We start from the raw sequence: 19491 nt of genomic DNA on the forward strand, positions 1-19491 counted from the left end.
ATTTTAACTCCTTCTTTTGTTGCACGTACAATATCGGCCAGACTGGAGAGGCTCAGAAGCGTGTAATGAAAAAGCAAATGTCAGCTATAGGAGGAGTAAAAGGCCAAATCTGTGTGTGCTCGTTTCACAGGGGGCTGACGGTGATGTTTGAAGTGATGAAGACCTATGGACACACTTTTGAGAAACACTGGTGGCAAGACCTGTTCAGAATCGTCTTCAGGATCTTTGACAACATGAAGCTGCCTGAGCAACAGACTGAGGTGCACAAACAGACTATTAATAAAGTATTTGGGTGGAATTCAAAGCAAACACCATAATGTTAATTGATTTGTCAATAAGAAATGTCTCTTAAAACTCGTTCTGAACCCTCAGAAAGCAGAGTGGATGACCACCACCTGTAACCATGCACTTTATGCCATCTGTGACGTCTTCACTCAATACTTTGAGTCACTCAACGACGTCCTGCTGGACGATATTTTGGCTCAGCTCTACTGGTGTGTGCAGCAAGGTGAGCACGCTGCATGTCTTGAGGAGTCTGAAGTGATTGTGTGAGCAGTGGTGTGGTCCAGATTGTCCTCTTGTCCTGAAGTGGTGACACAGAAACGAGGAGGGGATGCAGCTTTAGATGGAGGTTATTGAAGTCACAGTAATGATAGGTATTAGTGCTGGCAGTGACAGAAATCAGGACTGCCTCTTGCCGCTTTTAAGTGCTGCATCAATACTGGCCCACTTAATAAAAGGATGAAGGTTAAGAAAATAATCAGTAAATGTTTTTGGTGTTTTCAGTTGTTTTTTTGTGTTTCATAAAAGGCCGACCCTAAATCTCAGTTCATCATTTTTTTCCTCTTTTGTAATTTAACCTTCTCCTTTCTCTCCCTCCTCTCTGCTCATCCCTTCCTCCTCCTCCTCCTCCTCCTCCTCCTCCTCCTCCTCCTCCTCCTCCTCCTCTCTGCTCATCCCTTCCTCTTCCTCCTCCTCCTCATCTGTGTCCCTGTAGATAATGAGCAGCTTGCCCGTTCAGGTACAAACTGTCTGGAGAATGTGGTCATCCTGAATGGAGAGAAATTCTCCCTGGAGACCTGGGACAAGACGTGTAACTGCATGCTGGACATCTTTAAGACAACCATCCCTCACGCGTAAGCTGCTTCACTTTCACTGATAATAACCAGCTGATGTTCAGAGTCAGAGAACATCTCCTGAAGCTGGCTGTAAACCAACATCCAGTCTTCATTATTACAGTGATTCTGATTCTTAAAAGGAGCATCAGTCTCTACATGTTCATTCTTCAAAAATACAACAGGAAAATATAGTTTAATCATTTAAACCTCGCTCAGATTTTACTGTGAGCCGAGAATGAAAAGCAGGAAGTGAATATCAATCAGCGAACACTTGAACCACATAAAGGCTTAGTTTGGCATGAAGGATTTTCCAGCTCAGACCTCTTTCCAGCCTGTAAGTTGTTTGTCATTCTGTCCCCGCCTGAATGTGATTTACTGAGTAAACTGTTTTCAGGCTGTTAACATGGAGACCAGCAGGAGCGGAGGGAGAACACTCGACCACACAGAGCCTGTCAGACAAACAGCTGGTGAGGAAACACAACTTTTAATCTGAGTGTGAAGGAATATTTTTTATTTCAGCAGCAGTCACTCTTTGCTGTGTTTGTTTTAGTCTGATTGCTATTTGTTTGCATTTCGCTTCCACAAATTTAATTTCCAGGGAACAAAATATTTTCCTCTTTCATTTCTCCTGCATGATTTGTATCTCTCTATTTTCTGTTTATATTGTGACTTTCTCCACTTTGCTCTCAGGACTCCATTTCCCAGAAGTCAGTGGATATTCAGTCCCGCTCTGACGACCTGCACTCCATCAGCAGCATGGACAGAGGTGGCATGGAGAGCCGCCGGCAGAGTCAGTACGGCCCAGCCTCGGGCATGTTAGAGGACGGCTCCAGAGGCAGGACCCCAATGAGTAAGCCTGTCGCTTTATATACAGACTCAGAACGTGTGTGTGTGTGTGTGTTTGTGTGTTTGTGTTTGTGTGTTTGTGTGTTTGTGTGTGTGTGTGTGTGTGTGTGTGTGTGTGTGTGTGTGTGTGTGTGTGTGTGTGTGTGTTTGTGTGTTTGTGTGTTTGTGTGTTTGTGTGTGTGTGTGTGTGTGTGTGTGTGTGTTTGTGTGTTTGTGTGCTTGTGTTCTTGTGTGTTTGTGTGTGTTCTGATGGATGTGTGTCTGTCTGTGTGTCCCACAGAGGTCCAGGAGCAGCGCTTGTTTGCGGCTCTGCTGATAAAGTGTGTGGTGCAGCTGGAGCTCATCCAGACGATTGATAACATCGTGTTTTTTCCTGCAACCAGTAAGAAGGAGGATGCAGAGAACTTTGCTGCTGCTCAGGTAAAGACTAAATTAAGTTTTCTCTCTTCATAGAAACGGAATCACCTGCCATCATGTTTCTACCTTTACCTCTCTTTTTCTACACTTGTGCTCTATGACTGAAGTAATAACCCTGTCACGTGTTTGTCTGCATAAAGCGGGATGCAGCCTACGCAGCAGACGTCCCTGTGGACACCCAGGACCAGGGCATGTATCGCTACCTGACCTCAGAGCAGCTCTTTAAGCTGTTGGACTGCCTGTTGGAGTCACATCGCTTTGCCAAGGCCTTCAACTCCAACAACGAGCAGAGGACCTTACTGTGGAAAGCAGGTAGAGCAATAAAAACACTGAACAAACATGGGATTAGTTATCTACCTCCAGCTGTGGTGCTTCACCAGGCGGTTTGGAGGATGATGAATCTGAACAGAAACATTTTAGAGGGTTGAGACTTAAACTGTCTGTTTGTGTTTTCGAGGTTTCAAAGGAAAGTCGAAGCCCAACCTGTTGAAGCAAGAGACGAGCAGCCTGGCGTGCGGCATGCGCATCTTATTCCGCATGTACACGGACAAGAGCAGAGAGGACGCCTGGGAGGAGGTCCAGAGACGGCTGCTCAAGTAAGGGACAGACGCAATGCTTTCATGTTCAGCTGGAACTGCTGCTGTGGTAGAATCATACCTCCAGTGATATCACATATGAGTCCTGGGCAAAGCAGCAGTTTCCAGCCGTCAGTTCCTGTTTCTAAACAGATTTATCTTCCAGATTAGACAGAACTTTATTAATCCAACATTACAAAACAAAATAAGAGTAACACAGAATAGCATCAAATATACATGAAGAAACATAAAGTTGAAGTAAACAAAGTAAGGAGTGGAGGAAGGTTCAGTCAAAGCATGCACCCCTCATACACAAGTTAAAGTCCTTTGCAGCAGCCGCTCAGCACCGAGCCTCTCCTCTTTGCTGTCTTCCCTCGCCCCGCATGTTTCCCGTCCTAGCAAATAAAAGCAAAAATGCCCCAAAAATAACTTGTAGAAAAAGTAGATGAGGGTTACATGAATGCAGCAGCTGTGGCTCAGTGGTAGTTGGTCGTCTCTCAATCAGAAGGTTGGAGGTTCAATCTCAACCCTTGCACAAGACGCTGAACCTCCAGGTCTCATAGTCAGGGATGTGTGGATGCATATGAATGGAATAGAGTAATACTGATGCTCACCTACAACAGCATCCTCCACCATGAGTGTGAGAGTGTGGTGTGAAGGGTGAAATGAGTGGTGAAAACACTGAGTGGTAGCAGAGACCATTCACCATTTACCAACAGAACAGTGCCCAAAACAGGATCATTGGTAATGTGATGAGTTAAACAACAGAGTCATTTAAGTATCATCATTGTCAGTAGTCATGGCGGTGATATTCAGAAGTACTATACATCAGTTTACTTCCTGTAGTTGGTGTGTGTGTGATTTTTTTTTATTAGCATGGATGGCTTCTGTGAGTTAGTTTCATGGAGCTGCACTGTTTACACACTTTACATGCATCACTCTCCACATTCCCCTGACAAGTACATCCTCTCTTCTTCAGGCTCTATTAAAGCTGCAACATTTCACATCTCTCCCTCTGCTCTGTCATTACCTCCACTGCCCTGCACCATATTTTCCTCCTCACCTCAACCTTTAAAAAATCAAACAGATGCTCGAGGACTGATGAGGTCAGAGCCCAGACGCCAAAGACAAACAACACCCTGCTGTTGCTGTCAGTCAGACTGGATTATGTTTATGATATTAAAGTAGTTTTATCAGCTTTAATGTGCTCGTAAACATCCTGATAAAAATGAAATGATATTTCCATGCCCCTCCATCAGCACCTGATCTGGGTTTTTTTTCGCCAACACATGACGGTCATTAGTTTACTCCACCCTTACTCTGTGTGCGTGCGTACATTAATATGTGCTCTGAGCTGAGGGGCATTTCATCAGTCAAAGTAAGGTCAAGCCCAAGTCGTCTCTCACTCTCACTAACACTCTCTGCTACGTGTTAATATAGAAATCCCACTTCTCCAGGCTGAACTGTCAGAACTGACCTAATAGGAAGGAGGAATAAAGACAGAGTGAGGAGAGGAGGGAAGAGAGACACACTCACACACTCTGCAGTTCTCTGGTGTGGATGCTGTGTGCTGCGTAGATCCAAAGGAGTGAGCGCTCTGATGTTTCATTGTTCAGTCAGCACTGCTGTCATCGATGCGTCTTCATCCAGAGTCTCACAAACAGCCGTCTCTTTCTCCCTGCTATCTCACGCTGGAATAATGATGATATCAGGATAAAGTAGAATCACTGCCTGTCTCTGCTGCTTGCTTTCATTATTACAGAGGAGATTAGGAGAAAAGCTGGAGGAAGGGGGAGATAACGACTGCATGTACTAGTGTCTCACAAATCTTAATTCATGCAGACGTTGTGTCATCTTGTCTGTTTTTCTCTACTTCTTCATTCCTCAAACACATCGTCCTGTCGTCCAGGAGCACACACTTATTCCTTAAATTACACACACACACACACACTTCACCACAGGCTCTGCGCCAGACTTGATTAGCGCAGGGTGCAAAGCAGATTTTAATGACGGTTAGGTCACCGAGAAGAGGAGTAAAATGGAGCTGTGAGGTTAAAGGAGGGAGGAGGAGAGAAGGTGAACAGATGGTGTTGATGTCAGAAGAGAGCCACGGGGTCAGAGGGGAGAGGCCAGAGGTTGCATAAATGTCGTCAAACTCAAACCGGGAGGAAAAATATCTTAATTGTGTTTGTGGTAGCTTCAGTCAGCCGCTTTAATTAGCAGCTGAACAAAAACAATGCCCGTCCTCATCACCATCGGCAGTTCTGTGATAAACGAGGACAGGAAGCAGCGATACTTCACAGAAACTCAACACGCACAGAGTGTCTTTGTTTTTATTGTTGTTGTTTCCAGTTACCGTTGTTCACAGTTACCTTACAGACAGCTCTGACCGTGTTTCTCTCTCTCTCTCTCTGTTGTCTGCAGTGTTTGCAGCGAGGCTGTCACGTACTTCTTGGCTCTGACCTCAGAGAGCCACAGAGAGGCCTGGACCAACCTGCTGCTGCTCTTCCTCACCAAGGTGCTGAAGATCAGCGATGAAAGAGTAAGTGACCAATCACTTCACACTTTTCCTGACTGAAATGATGTGAAAACCTTCTGCGTACTTTCATGATGATTTACAGAGAGGGCTTATATCCAGAAACAACAGATGAGGCAGCTCTGTTCTTCATCCAAACACTTTAAAGCAAACCTCTTTAATCAGCAGCCACTCTGCAACATCTTCCTTTTACCTTTAGTCAGGCTCTTCAAGGCAGTACATTACTATCAATCTAAAACAAGTGATTCAAAATATCTAGTGAAATATATATTTTTAAATATGAGAGGTCACCTCCTACACTTTGGTTTAAAGCATACAAAGCTAAGATCAGTTCATGTGTTATTACACATTGTTAGATTATTAAAAACTATCATTTTAGGAGTAGAATATTAACCTGTTTGTGGAAAAGTCATCGTCTAGTCAAAGTTTAAGATCAGGCTGTTCTTGCAGCTCTGGCAGAGGAGATTAAGGAGAGTCAGTCAGGATAAAAAAGATGTTAAAGCAGTATTAAGCTTTCTAACAATAAAATACTCATCTAAACTTTAATGATGCACTTCGGGAGCCTTAAAAAAGGGAAAGGCCAAAGGGCCAATCCCTCTGCGCTTTACCTGTTACAAATTTTGCCCTTTAAAATATCAATGAATCACCTTAAGAGTTTATATCATAGTTCTACTCATCAGTTTAACACTGGCAAGTTTTCTTGTGGCCATGTCATAAAAACACAAAGGGCCTGTGCTACGACACAATTCTGTTTTACACTTTCTGTTTAAGATTTGAAAACAGACAGAACAGTCACTAAGGAAGCAAAAGTGCCCTGAGACAACTTTCATAACCTAGCAACAGTAGGGCACTGGTGAAAAGCCCTCTAACAATTGAGGCCATGGTGGATGCCAGCACAAAATAAATGAGGTTAATGGTCACGGGCCCAAAAACAGCACAAGGGAATAAAATATAAACGGGAACTAATGCTGTTGTCACTCCTCTGTGTCCCATAGAACAACAAGTAAAGCAAATGAGTGTTTCTCTGTACTTGCTTTTCACTGGTGTTTTTATTTTCTCTTCTCTCTCTCTCTGTCTGTCTGTCTGTCCCCTCCTCCTCCTCCTCCTTCAGTTTAAGGCCCATGCGTCCAGGTACTACCCTCTGCTCTGTGAGATCATGCAGTTCGACCTGATCCCTGAGCTCCGAGCCGTTCTGAGAAAGTTCTTCCTTCGTATTGGCCTCGTGTTTCACATCGCACAGCTGCCTGAGCCCGAAGCAGAGCCTCAGCCGGCATGTGTGGAGCAGGAGGCGGATGCAGCGGTGGCGGAGGTTGCTGTGGACGAGGCCCAGTGATGCTGCACCATAGACACAGAGCTCCGTCTGTGCAGGTCCCTCCACGCGGTTTATTCTGAAATACTTGACTTTAATAGCTGATGACAGATTGGCTAGTTGGTACCACCCACCTGTACCCTTAACCCTGTCACAATACACACACACACACGAACGCACACATCTACACACACTAACAACCCAGACAGAGTATATGATATCACAGTGAAAACAGTGAGGTTTTGTAAAAGGTGTAGCGATGCCTCCACTGTAAAAAAAAAAAACTACTGACAGTAATCATATCTGATCTGCTCAGATGGATCATGTTTGTGCTTCTTACTGTATATTTAAAAAGTAAAGAGAGGTCTCAACAACATGCAGCAGGACACATTGAGTAACTCTGAAATGTGACACACATTGGTAGTAATGATCTTTCTGGCTAACATTAGCATCGATAGCCTCTTGGATGAAACTAGTTGTACAGATCTGCCGCTATGTAATATAATCTTATAACACTAGATTTCATTTATTTTTGTTTCTCATTTTCCTCCTCTGGATTTGCTGCACTTGATCTCTTTTTTGAATGCACTGGAGATTTTACTTTTGTGATAATTTATTTGACTTTACCATCTCCTGCAGATTGTCCTATACAGTATGATTTGTAATTGAAAAAGACCACGGAAAGTGAAGGGTTAAATTATTCCATTTTATATGTTCTTAGGTTTTTAAAGGAGACAGTAAATGATAACTGGAAGACGAGAGAGCGACCTGATTCTAGCTGCTTTTGACTCACTAGTCTGTTTTTGTTTAGTTTTCACTCGTGTACAAAATCAAAAGTTAATAATATATTTAATGTTTTTTTTCTTTGGTTTGGGGGAAAAGTTATATGTATAGAGAAAATGACAGACGTTAGCTGTGCTTTAAGTATGAATGGGATGCGTTCCTGCTCATGGATGTAGAAAACAAAATGTATATGAAACAGCAATGTAAAGTTTTCTATGTTGCAAAAAAGATTATGTACAACTTTCTGTACAAACATCATCTGGCATTCTAATCAGGTTCTAGGTCAATAAAGTTTTTGAACTTGGTTGATTTGAAAAACTGAATCCCTGACCTCTGCATGACATTGATCACTTCTCCACTAATGACGAGCTGGGCAAACATTAAATAAGAACATTTTATTACAAAATTATCTGTTATACCTTTAACGTATTCTCACATATGTTCAGGGTGCATTCACAGGTGTTCTGCTCATTACTCTGATTAAATCTAAGTGCACTTCTTCATGCTGAGAGATATTAAACATGAACATGTTCTCTGACAGACTGTGGTCTCTAATGAGCGATTAAAGCTGCATCATCCGGTCTAATCCCAATCTGCGTCCAAAGACGAGGAGATCCATCAGAGCTCCTCTCTGCAGTTTCCCTTCTTTAAAAAAGCAGCCAGTGGCAGCTATGTGGCACGGTTTGTCAGCCTGGGTAGAGTATCCATCCTGCTCTCCCTGCAGACCGAGTGTTTCACAGCATCTGATGTGCCAGGTCGCAGCCAGGGCTCCGTGGCAACAGTGTCCACGGATACACGCCTCCCAAGGGCGGAGCGCAGAGATAAGACATCTGCTTCATCTCCAGACGGCTCCTCTGGAGGGCACAGAAGGTTATCCATCACACATTTCTTCAGGCGTGAAAGGATGCTTTAAATTCAGCATATGCATAATTAATTTAGGCGACATAAGATCTACAATTCAGAGTATTTGTCTCTCAAACAATGGTTAATATCTGTCACACTTTTAATGACAAAACTCTACCTAAAGGCTGAAATCCATAAAAAGTGAAGAGCTGTTTTAAAAAGAAGCTTAAACTCAAATAAAGTTACTTTATTTTGTCATGTGGAAAATGCTGAAACACATTTGTTTTATTATTTATTGAGGATTTATTTATAGGAATCACCAGTACCAGTGTGACCATGTGGAGTCTGATGCTGGTCATGTAGTCTGCCTTTAGATCTGAGTTTTCTATCAGTCCCCTGTGAAGCCTGATGGCCTCTCTGATCCACAGAGTCAGCTGCCTCCTGAACAACGTGGAGAGATCAGAAAGAAGAGTCCATTGATTTCAAGTCTTACAGGACTCGGTTATTATAGTATTTAAATAGATATCACTGTATTATAGTGAGTCAAACTTCACTGATCAGCTCCATAAATCCATAGATTTGGGTACATCAAAGTCACGTCTCCTCCGTGCGGCTGTCCTCTCTCTGCTCTCAGCTGAAGGCTGACGTCTCTGCTGATGAACCTGCTCTTCACTTGCATCCCCACTGTAAACATCTGACAAAGCCCAGACGGATATCAGAGACTGAAACTTCCCCTGAGGTAAAATGAAAACAATAAAAATCCGCACATTCGGCAGAATCCTTTATTAAAAAAGGGCCTTGGGATGAAAGGGAGAGAGACAAACTGTTCACAAGCCTCCCTTCTTGCAGCAGGCTTTCAAATCATGTCTCTGCCGCCCCCCCTCTCCCAGAGGCTGGCACGGTGCTATCACCACCCTGCAGCTGGTCTGTGAGCCTTGCACCCAGCACTGGCAGCAGCTGCAGCACAGAGACCAGAGCTGGCATGTGTTACAGTGATCCTGGCATGCACACAAAGAGCTAAATTAGCCTGGCAGAGAGGCTGGGCTGCTGTGGTATCGTGAAGGTGTTTGTTGCTGACCTCCTGAGCCATGTCACCTTTGTGGGAAACGACTGAAGTCTCAAAGAAATAAAGCCCAAAGCACATTTTGTTGAAAGTGTTGTAAACACTTTCTTTATACTTGAAAAAGCAGAGGAACAGAGGCTGTGTTTGGCTTACCAATGAAAGCACTCTGAGATGGCAATGCGTCGTCTCTGTGGAAGAGGTGTCCAGGTTTGTTCCTCTAAGAGAAGAAGTACACACAGGAGGAACTTATCAAACACTTTCCCTTAAGAAAATCAAACACTGGATGTTTTAACAAGATGATCACAGTAAAAATGCACATTTAGTGTTTCCTGACCACTTACAGGTTTGTAGTTCAGTTCCTGGTCCAAGAAGCCTGCATTTAAACACAGTTATGAGTTAAAAGGCTTCAGAGTTCAGGGAAACATGTAGTGTTGTCTGCTCACTGACCGCGCTCTTCCTCTCTCTTCATGATTGTGATTTTGCGTCGTTGTTCCCGAAGAAGTGCTTGCTGTTGGATGTCCAGACTTTGTGCGTCAGTGGGAGGGTCAGGGTACATGTGACGGAGCTCCTCTCGGGATGCTGTGTCTGACACGAAGAGGAGAGGTGGTATCACATCAGTGGCATTAGAACAGCATCAAAGATTACAGAGTTCAGTCCTGTGCATGGATTAGAGTTAGACCCTGAAAGAAAAACATTTATATGTTAATCCTTCTCTCCCTTTGTGTCTCTTTTCCCCTCCTCTCTGTGAAACAGCAGTTTTGCTGTGACTCAGCCGACTGCCTAAAGATGTGAAGGCACAGAATGAATCTAATGTAATGCAGCTTTCAGATGTTAGGTTGGCAAGAATCCAGAATAAATATGTGGAAGTTTGATTAGTGATTTTGTTAATTGCTCACAAAGTAGCATTTCTTCTTATTTTGTTGGTTTAACAAGCTGCAGCCCTGCACAAACTCAGTCTGGGAAACTGTCCAAAGCCATTTCCTCGGTCACTTGCAATAAATTCTGTGTTTATGCTGCCAGGTCGCTGATTGAGGCCTTGCATGACCTCCTGGGATTAAAGTTTGAGAGTAGCTAGAGGGAGACAGAGGACTGATGATGCTCAAGAAAGTCCAGACCAGTGATCCTAATCGTGTCTGTACATTAACACCATGACTGAGGCTGTTATAGGAGAGCTTCTTCCCTCGTTCTCTCAAGGTCGGATCAGACGCAGAGTAAGCAGAGTCCAATTAGTTTCAGTTAAATGAAATAAACCGATTTGTCATGAGAGGATGATGCTCAGTTCATTGCTTTTCTTTAAGAGTTAGAAGTAAGATGAAGCAATTTCCCTCGCTCACAAAAAAAGGAGCTAAGACTTTTCATGCAGTTTGAAGTGAACTGAGCGACCTGTTCTGTGGCGCTGCCTGCTTTGTGACCTCAGGTTCACTTGGAAGGAATTAAATCTCACAGGCGGGCAGGGGTCACTGCTCTGATACTTTAGAGCAGGGAACACTTCAGGAATACAGACTGCACAGTAAACTGCCTCGATGAGTTTTTGTTTCCTTTACAGTGACTGGAGCATGATATGGTTTGAAGCAGCGTCCAGTGTTGTTACCTCTGTGTTTCAGCTGGTTGAACTCTCGGATATTTTGCATATTAAAATATGCGGCATCAAAAGGAGAACTCCTGGTTGCTGGCTGAGCAGCTTTCCTCCGCGTTGACTCAAATGCATCCACTCTCGGTCGTTGTTTCGGCCTGGGCAAAGGAAAGCACATGTTAGGACTGTCAGTGACTCCAGCATGCAGCTCCACAAACCCCTGTAATTAAGACTGCGTTCAAAATAAATCATATGAGTATTGTTTAAGAGTAATGTGGATGTAACACCTGGTTTGTGTGTGTTAGCATTTCCAAACACTCTCATACGGCCTAAAGCTGAAGGCATCTGTGTAAGCAGCTTATATTGGAAAGCTGTGAAACTGGCAGCAGCTCAAAGTCATTCCTCTGATGATTTGCTGCAAACTTATTTGAACAGAAGCAAACACTCAGCTGGTACGACATTCACTTGTAGACTTTTTTGAAATGGGGGTAAATGGCATTGTGTTTTTTCCTGTTGATTAGAGCGCCCTAAAAGCAGACGCACGTCCTGCTGAAGTGACACAAAGCCACCTTGTTACCTTGCAAGGTGAAGACAAAAAGTACATTTCCATTAGTGATCACAGTGTTACTCAGCTTCTGTAATGAGTCCCTGAAACTAATGTGAACAGAGATTAGATGATAGCCAATTTGACCTGGGTCACTTTCATTAGCTTGGAGCACAGAGAGAGAACCTCCTCAAATACTAATAGAAAATCAAATCCGCCTTTTAACCAGGCCGGATTATTAGTGTCTTCACCTTCATGCATCCGGGAATGTATTTGGGGAAATTAGACCTTAAGGGGTAGAGCACAGCTAATAAGTTCTCTGAATGGGTATTTAAGCTAGGAAGGAATTGATCAAATGTAATTCATTCTAAGCATGCAACACCTGCACAAACGACCCCTGCTGCTCAGAGGTGTGTCGGTTTAATACCTGCTGTGGGGAGGGTAGTGACTGCTCTGTGAGTCTGTGTAGCTCAGCTGAACCCCAAGTTGTCCCTGCTCGTTCCTCAGATACCTGCGGAGGGCTGACAGCTCTCTGATCACTTCCTGCTCACTGCCTGGAGAAAGAGGAGGGGACGTTTATTCCAGCAGATAAGGTATTTATTAGGTTATGTACAGATAAGGCGAGGCGGTTTGACCTGGTAGCAGTGGTGGTTTTGCAGGGACTTCTCGACAGCTTGGTGCTGATGCATAGCGCTCCTGTGATGGGGAATGAGAGTGATTTCATTTTACAGATCTACATTAAATAAAGTCTTGATGTTAAAAACGTTGTGACTTACAGTCCTGGAGGAGAGTTGGCTCACGACAGAGGGAGGTCTGGACTCTACAGGATTTGTCTGCCTCTTCTGTAACGTTGGGATGGGAGGAGACGGCTCTCTCTGCGAATACACAAGCAGATGAAATCACTGGATGCTGATGAAGCTGCACTTGTGACTTTTCTTGCTCACTGTACCTCATAATTCAACACCGCCTGTCTCTCCTCTCTGTCCCTGTTGCTCTCAGGTTCCTTCTTCCTGGTCTCCTGTTCCTGTATTGCCTTCCTTTCCTCCTTCCTGCATTGTGCTGCTGATGGTTCATGGACCCAGCTCTGTTCCTCTGTTTGCTGCAGAGAGTAAAGGAAACTGTTGCACAGTTCAGAGAGCCGTTTAACAGTGAAGATGATAAACTCCTTACCACCAACTTCTTCTTATGCTTCATCTGCTCCTCCTCATAATCCCTCTTCATGCGGGCCCGTTGGTCTTCCAGTCTCTTCTCTTCTTTCTCCTCCTCAAGCCTTAATCGTTCTCTCTCTGCTTCCTGTTGTTGCTTTTTTTCCCTTATCTGTTGGAAACGGCGAGGTTCAGGTCCACTAAAGATCTATTGCACATTTTTTAAAGTCTGAAGCAATAAAAGCAGATTTTATAAAAGACCCTCTCATGTTTTGTTTGCCTCGGCTGAAGGCTGCAGCCCTGGACCTACCTGTTTTTGTAGGTCTTCTTTGTACTCATTCTCAGCGAAACCTGCAGGGACAAGACGCAAAGTTACTTATCTTTGAAGAACAGCATGGTGTGGAGGTCAAACAGTCATCTGCAGAGACTGATCCCGACCTGACAGCTGGTGGGGAGGGGTCACGCAGGCGACTCCCCTTCCTGGAGAGAGTACAGACCTCATCAGGAAGCTTTGTGTGTATCCACTATTCCTGGACAGAGGAGTCTTGTAGGACTCCGTGTTGGTCCTGTGCATTTGAGTGAGGTTACCTAAGAGCATGGGGACATTTTAAAGAACTGTGTTTGTATTTATGATGACACATCATTTAAAGAAGGTTTGTTAGCCCTCATTGAAACAAAGGGAAGGCCAACTCACTGACAAGCTTGCCGTTTTGGTCTTTAATTGGAGCACCTCCCCCACTTCTCCCCCAAGGGTTGTATGCCAACAACTCGGCCTCCACCTTGGCATCATACCGCTCCTTCTCTTCTTTCTCTCTTCTTCTACACTCCTCTCTTTCTTTGATCTGGAAGGTTGAATTGTTTAAAAGATGAAGATAAAGCCTGTGGATGTTAGTCTTACTTTAGATCTTATGTCTAGTTTTTTGTACTTAAAGCATTCTGTCTAGTTTTGTCTCGTAGCTCTGATGTCGTACCTGCTGTCTGAGTGCTTCTTGGTGGCTCAGTGCCCTCTCTCTCCTCTGCTGGGACTTCTCTGACGGAACCTTGGCTACATTCTGGGGAGTTGCTCTGTGCCAATCAAGGGCTCTATGAACAAAAGGACAGGGTGACAGATGAGGAGGAGGAGGAGGAGGCAGGTGTACAGGAGAGACAAAATGACGATGCTTTTGCAGTGAGAGCCCTCTCCTGGATGGATCTCATGATCATCTAATCACAACGCTATCACACATTCTACTGCAAACATGAAGGTAGTGGGATAAACACTGACTCAGTGAGGCCGCTGGGTCTGACAGGAGGACAGTGATATTTCCCAGAATGCTGCTGTCCTTCAGACGCACCGTCTAACAAAGAAAAAAGACATGATAAACACAAACAGTATTAAGCGTAAATTAATCTTTGCCATTAACTGACAGCTCCAAAAGTAAAATGTGTAATCTCATAAGAAGGCATTCTGTTGTCAACACCAGGTAAAGTAGACCTTATTAGTATCAAAAGGCAAAGACACAAGAACAAACTTTACATGACGATAGTTGTGATACTTTACTTTGATAGTACGGGAGACTGGGGTCTAAAGGATTCCTGGCTCCGTAGTAGAAATAAGCTGCATCATAAGGGGTCTTGTAATGACGAGTAACAGAGGGAGGAACAGGAGGAGGAACAGCAGCCACCCTCAAAAAACAAAAACACAAAAACTTCAGTTACCTTGAAGCAGAGTTGTTACATGCAAACAAACACAGAGCAACGAGTGAGCTACCTCGGCATGTTCACCTCCCCCAGCATGTTTGAGAAGTCCCGATGGTAGTCCTCATTAAAGAAGTCCAGCTGGGGGATACCTTGTGCTGCTCTCACACCTGGCCCAGGCACAGGCGGTCCTGTCAGCTGACTCAGAGCTGCACTGTAGTCCACATGAGATTCTCCTAGAGGGATGTTCTGCTCAGGTTTGTTATCCCTCGCCTGTGGATTTGGGTCCAGATCTATTCCAGGTTTTTTGGAGATGTCTGGTCTCCAGTTGTCATAAAGCGGATGAACAACCCCATAGTGCTTTATTCTGTGCGACTGTGAGAGACAACATGCAAAAGAAAGGAGAGTGGTGTCAACATAGTATAAACATCATCTGTGATAGTGTTCAAGAGCTCAAATGCAGGCTGTGTTTTCTAAGTTGTTGAGCCGCCTCAACAAAACCTCTTCAAGTAACTTTTCGAAGACACGTGATGAGGTTTGATTCAGTTACAGTACGATGGGATCCCCAAAGAATCACTCTTGTTAAAATGCATCACTTCCCTGCACATCCTGCCCAACCTCTTTCTCAGGGTCTGTAGCTCCAGTAGCAGCAACCCTCAACTCCTGTTTCTTCTCCCTGAAAAAAAAAGCATCCCATCCTTTGTGTCTTTTTGATGTTTCTCCTGAAACAACTCTAAATGTTTATTTATATAGCAAAAACTCACCTCTTCTTGTTCTTCTGCTGTTCAGCAATTTGTTTCAGCAGCTCTTGCTTGTATTGTTCTTTCCTCAGCTGAGAGGCCGTCCGCTCCTCTGTTACTCCTGCATGACAAAAAACTCTAAATATCCAAGGATGCTAAAAAAAAGGGCTTACAGGTAATAGATTCCAGCTTCATATGTCTAAAAGCATCGTGCAGTAACAATGAGTTTTACCAATCATCAGTCCAGTAGCAAACTCTGCATTATCTCGGCTGGTTGCAGGTCTTGATCTTGCAGCTGCCCTCATTCTGTCTGGCATTTGCAGACTATTGAACACAGATAAGCAGATCCTAACACTCCACAAGACGCATCCAATTACTGACAGGATATAAGGTTAACAGCACAGTTATCAGTTCCCCAGAGCCGCACCCAGTTGCCATGTTACATCATACACAGGTTCCTAGTTTGCTTACACAGCTTTCTAGTCTCAAAGACAGGGGGTGAAACCTCACACTGGATGCAGTCCAGCTCCTCAGATAAAACTGGGTTGAGTAATTGTTTGCCTGGAGCTGGGCCAAGACTCATCCCGCTCAACCTATAACAGCTCACTCAGAGTGCTCGGACTTTAATGGCTTGGCAGGAAACAATAAAAACAACAGCTTGTGAGAAAAGTGCTGGAGAGCAATAACTGTGTATGGCAGCACTTATCGATACCTGTCTCGGGTTAGCTCATTCAATCACAGTTTTTTATTGATTGAGAATATTTATGAGAGACGGATGTTATCGGCTCTCCGGCTCTGAGAGTAAAGCTGTAACTAGCAGGGATGATTCTGTCTCAGCGGTGGAACCTCACTGATGTTGAAATAGAAATAAATGTTGGCTTACTCTGACTTTCCAAACAAGTCATTGTTGTTCTGATCATAACCACCAGGGGCCTCCACCTCCTTTGTGTCCTGAGGAGCTCTGCCATTGAGGAAACAGGTGAAGAGGGTTCATATCATCATTTGATATTCTGTCTATGTGTAAATGTCAAACTCATGAATAGAGCTACAATGATACCTGTGGGCTCTGCGCTCTCTGGTCCTCCTCTCCACTTTGAACTCTGGCTCTGGAGTGTATCTGTCCTGCCTCCTCCTGTGTCTGAACTCCACGACCTCCTCTCTGTCAGAGTTCAGCTCCTCCTCAGAGCTGTACGGCTCCTTTTGCCTTACAATTTGCCAACGCCTTCGTGCCCGATGAACCGGATTCCATGCTCCTGTTCTTTTTCCATCATCCCTTGCCTCAGTCAGAGTGGCAGCGTCTCTCCTGGATGCAGGGCGCTCCCAGGGAGGAGAGGGATAGTTTGAGAGGATGTTGGGGATTAGAAGAGGAGACGCTGGAGGGGAAATGCACGCAGCATCTGGAGCCTGAAAGTCAAAATGGGAAAAAAGAAAACATTCATTTGAACCTGTAAGCTGTAAAAGTTTAACCGCACATTAAGTTTTCTTAAAAGTGAAATCAGAATGGCTGTCATCATGCAAATAAAAAGCTGTCAGTGTGTTTGTCAGTTCATTGGTTGTTCTGATTACCTCTGCAGCGACAGGTTTACTCCTCCTTAACCTTTTATTTTGAGCTTGTTTCTGAAGGAAGAGGTTGTATTCTTTCTTCCTCTCCTCTCGTAGTTTTTCCTGCAAGAGGAATACATTTAACACGATGCTGTATTTAAGTCTGACTCAACAATCAATATTGAACTAAATCTATAAAACCAGTAACATCACACTCTGTTTGAATTGAAGACATTCAACTGTGTTCTCAAATGCATCTGAATCATTTGTTCTCTCTAGTCCCATGCACAGTGCTTCTCTGACACACGTTCCCACACAGGCCATGAGCACGACATTGAAATCATTTCATATCTCCAAATGAGATTAAAGCGACCCAGGTGGGACTCGAACCCACAATCCCCAGCTCCGGAGGCTGATGCCTTATCCATTAGGCCACTGGGCCACACATATAAACTAACCACGCCTGTGATTATGTTATTAAGTATTGCCATGAGAAACTAAAGATTGCACAGCTGATTATTCATATCAGCTTACAGGCTAGCTCTGCAGTAAACAAAGTCTGCCTTTGATGATGATAAGGACATTTCTCCCAGCTCAGTGCAAATTGAAGTACCTAACCAGGTGCACACACCTGAACTGATGTGTTGTCATCAATAGGTAAGGAAAGACCCTGGGGTTGGGGATGAGTTCCACTAGTTTTCAGCTCTTTTTTCTGGATGAAGAACAGGACAATGGACAGTGAGTCAGCAAAAATACAACACGTCTCAACTTATGAAGGGTAGTTTTGAAATACATCACCAGACCTTGGCAACGTGTTGTTTGTAGTCCAGCTGAAGCTCCTGCTGTAGTTTATGTTTCTTCTTTTCGTAGTCAGTTCCCAGCAGAAAACTGAAGCCCAGACCTGGGGGGTGTAAAATATATAAAATGTTACACAAGGCAAGGCAAGTTTATTTATAAAGCACCATTCATACAAAGAGCAATTCAAAGTGCTTTACAGAGTTCAAAACAAAAAACTGAACAGTAACAACCAATGGAAAAAACATACAGCAAACACTTCAAACTTTAGATTTTATATGCAGCCAGTTATGTTTGGTCTACTCTCTCTTCCTCTTTCTGTACTTATGTAACTTAACGTACATAGTGAATAGTGTTGGGTCTTATTATTCATTTAAATTAGAAGGTATTATGCTAAATAATCAGCCCCCTACATTGCTCTGAAGTCTGTAACTTGTAGAGTCTTATTGGCCCGCCAGACATAGAATCACAACTGATCTTGTCTTAACCGAAATGAACCTTTAATTATCGATTAATCTCAGAACTTCTTCCCAAGGATTAAGACTCGCACATTGAATCTTTTCTGTCGAGTCGCAGTCCGAAGCTGGCTCAGACCTCTTGACACCCCTGCAGGGTGCCCGTTTGCCCAACATTTAATTGTAGATCTAATATCAAGTTAATTCCACAACGCCATACCTTGTCAGAAAATATCCAATTTAAAATATGACATTAAACAAACATAAGCATGAAAACATAAAATATTTTAAAATCCAAGATCAAGAAAGAAAGAGATTAAAATTAGTTACAAAACTTCATTAAAACTCAGTTTGTTCAAAGAAATGAAAATTTTGTAGTTACAGAAATAAAAACTAAGGTTTAAAAATGGGTTTGCATCTATAATTGAGCAGTGTAAGCAGCTAAAGAGAGGAATGTTTTTTAGGGTGGCCTTTTTTTTTCTTTCACATTAACAGTGAAAGAACATGATGTGTCTTGTATTGGAGACTTTTATTAATACCTGTGTCTGCATAAGTGGAAATCCCATGTGCTGCTGAAGCTGGAGGCATGTCCACTAAAGTTGTTTAACCAGCAATACACTGCAGAAAACATGAACACATTATAGTAAAACATTTGATAGAATTGTTCTTAATAAAAAAACTAAGCATCCAAACTTTGATATTCAACTAAACGTAATTGCTATTGATCTGGATGTCTCTTTTTCACTGAGCTTTAAAAAAGTCCTACCTTCGAATCTGTATGAGTTTCCAAAGCTCAACAAAAGCTCAGCCGTGTCCGCGTGATTCATTCACAACACAACCAGATATATTACTCCTCATTATTAAATAACTCTCCTGCACAGAGCAGAAACCTGACAAACACTCAGGTCTGTCAACATGGCGCAAAGCATCATTCCGTTGCTATGGGAAACCATGACACAGGTTTCCTTATGAGAGGTAACACAATACGGAAGTCTGAAATTAAGACAACTTTACAGATACCAGTCATACACACTGATTAAAAGTGTATTTATTCTCACTTATTTTCGGCTGATATTGTTTTGATGTAAACACTGCAGCACAAAGTTAGCGACAACACAGAGTAGCTTTGACGCACCAGCTGGGGCCCTCTGTACCTTTAATGTGTGCTTTTAAAAAGGAAATTAATTTCCATGAATGAACATAAGCTGCAGTTTGTCGTTATTCGTCGAATATATTTGTCCTATTTATAATTATTTGTCCTATTTATAATTGTAGTGTCAAAGACCTGAGAGGAAGAAGCTTCTCTACATGTCTTTCCTTTAACGGCCACTAGGTGTCAGTGCGGCCCTGACGGTTGGTTGTTGTCTTCTCTGGACTCAACCATGTATTCTGACAGAGGGGTGGTTGCATTTTTTTATGTGGGATATCTTTCGTAAAATACCGTATAAGTGAACAATTATTTTGTATTTCATATATTTCTAAATAATGGATTTGAATGTGTTGTAAAAATGTGTTTAAAGCAAATTTGTA

At 43.3% G+C, this 19491-nt stretch overlaps 2 protein-coding genes and 1 non-coding gene across 8 annotated transcripts in view; 1 reads left to right on the top strand and 2 right to left on the bottom strand.

Moving 5' to 3' along the window:
- arfgef1 (ADP-ribosylation factor guanine nucleotide-exchange factor 1 (brefeldin A-inhibited)) overlaps window positions 1-7889 on the top strand; it is a 75008-nt gene extending 67119 nt beyond the window's left edge. Inside the window, exons 31-40 of the mRNA XM_034706215.1 lie at window positions 131-260; window positions 373-508; window positions 998-1136; window positions 1513-1585; window positions 1809-1968; window positions 2245-2384; window positions 2522-2693; window positions 2839-2977; window positions 5381-5498; window positions 6604-7889. Of these exons, the coding sequence (XP_034562106.1) occupies window positions 131-260; window positions 373-508; window positions 998-1136; window positions 1513-1585; window positions 1809-1968; window positions 2245-2384; window positions 2522-2693; window positions 2839-2977; window positions 5381-5498; window positions 6604-6825 (1429 nt within the window). The 3' untranslated portion in view covers window positions 6826-7889. The remainder of the gene's footprint in view (window positions 1-130; window positions 261-372; window positions 509-997; window positions 1137-1512; window positions 1586-1808; window positions 1969-2244; window positions 2385-2521; window positions 2694-2838; window positions 2978-5380; window positions 5499-6603) is intronic.
- A 75-nt stretch (window positions 7890-7964) lies between these two features.
- LOC117828860 (centrosome and spindle pole-associated protein 1) lies at window positions 7965-19166 on the bottom strand. 6 transcript variants are annotated; one of them, XR_004634511.1, is made up of 29 exons: window positions 18728-19157; window positions 18501-18579; window positions 17515-17612; window positions 17343-17423; window positions 16736-16834; window positions 16227-16573; window positions 16053-16130; window positions 15402-15493; window positions 15194-15290; window positions 15048-15105; window positions 14503-14804; window positions 14293-14417; window positions 14017-14089; window positions 13724-13835; window positions 13447-13594; window positions 13191-13340; window positions 13063-13103; window positions 12778-12924; window positions 12557-12706; window positions 12384-12482; window positions 12243-12303; window positions 12035-12161; window positions 11082-11221; window positions 9938-10075; window positions 9832-9863; window positions 9644-9707; window positions 8982-9121; window positions 8754-8868; window positions 7965-8438 (listed from the first exon to the last, which is right to left on the bottom strand). XR_004634511.1 is itself a non-coding variant. In XM_034706217.1 (29 exons), the coding sequence occupies exons 2-29, from the start codon at window positions 18547-18549 to the stop codon at window positions 8254-8256; spliced, it is 3321 nt and encodes a 1106-aa protein (XP_034562108.1). In that variant the 5' UTR covers window positions 18550-18579; window positions 18728-19159; the 3' UTR covers window positions 7965-8253. The 6 variants fall into 6 exon arrangements, 5 of the variants coding, with proteins under 5 accessions (XP_034562108.1, XP_034562107.1, XP_034562111.1 ...); XM_034706217.1 differs by having other exon boundaries at window positions 8997-9121; window positions 13459-13594; window positions 18728-19159; XM_034706216.1 differs by having other exon boundaries at window positions 8997-9121; window positions 18728-19156.
- On the bottom strand, window positions 17081-17153 carry trnar-ccg. Its single transcript has one exon. It is a non-coding gene; the product is annotated as a tRNA-Arg (tRNA).
- Window positions 19167-19491: the final 325 nt, after the last annotated feature.

The sequence above is a fragment of the Notolabrus celidotus genome, chromosome 17, assembly GCF_009762535.1.
Source record: "Notolabrus celidotus isolate fNotCel1 chromosome 17, fNotCel1.pri, whole genome shotgun sequence".
In the NCBI taxonomy this organism is placed as follows: Eukaryota; Metazoa; Chordata; class Actinopteri; order Labriformes; family Labridae; genus Notolabrus; species Notolabrus celidotus.

Excerpts from the sequence above, each read along its gene's own strand:
- LOC117828860 (XM_034706216.1), bottom strand. The coding sequence starts at position 18,549 with ATGCCTCCAGCTTCAGCAGCACATGGGATTTCCACTTATGCAGACACA. Across the intron at positions 12,925-13,062 it reads AAGAAGACCTACAAAAACAG|ATAAGGGAAAAAAAGCAACA; the intron begins GTAGGTCCAGGG and ends CGTTTCCAACAG. Across the intron at positions 12,483-12,556 it reads AGGCGGTGTTGAATTATGAG|AGAGAGCCGTCTCCTCCCAT; the intron begins GTACAGTGAGCA and ends GTGTATTCGCAG.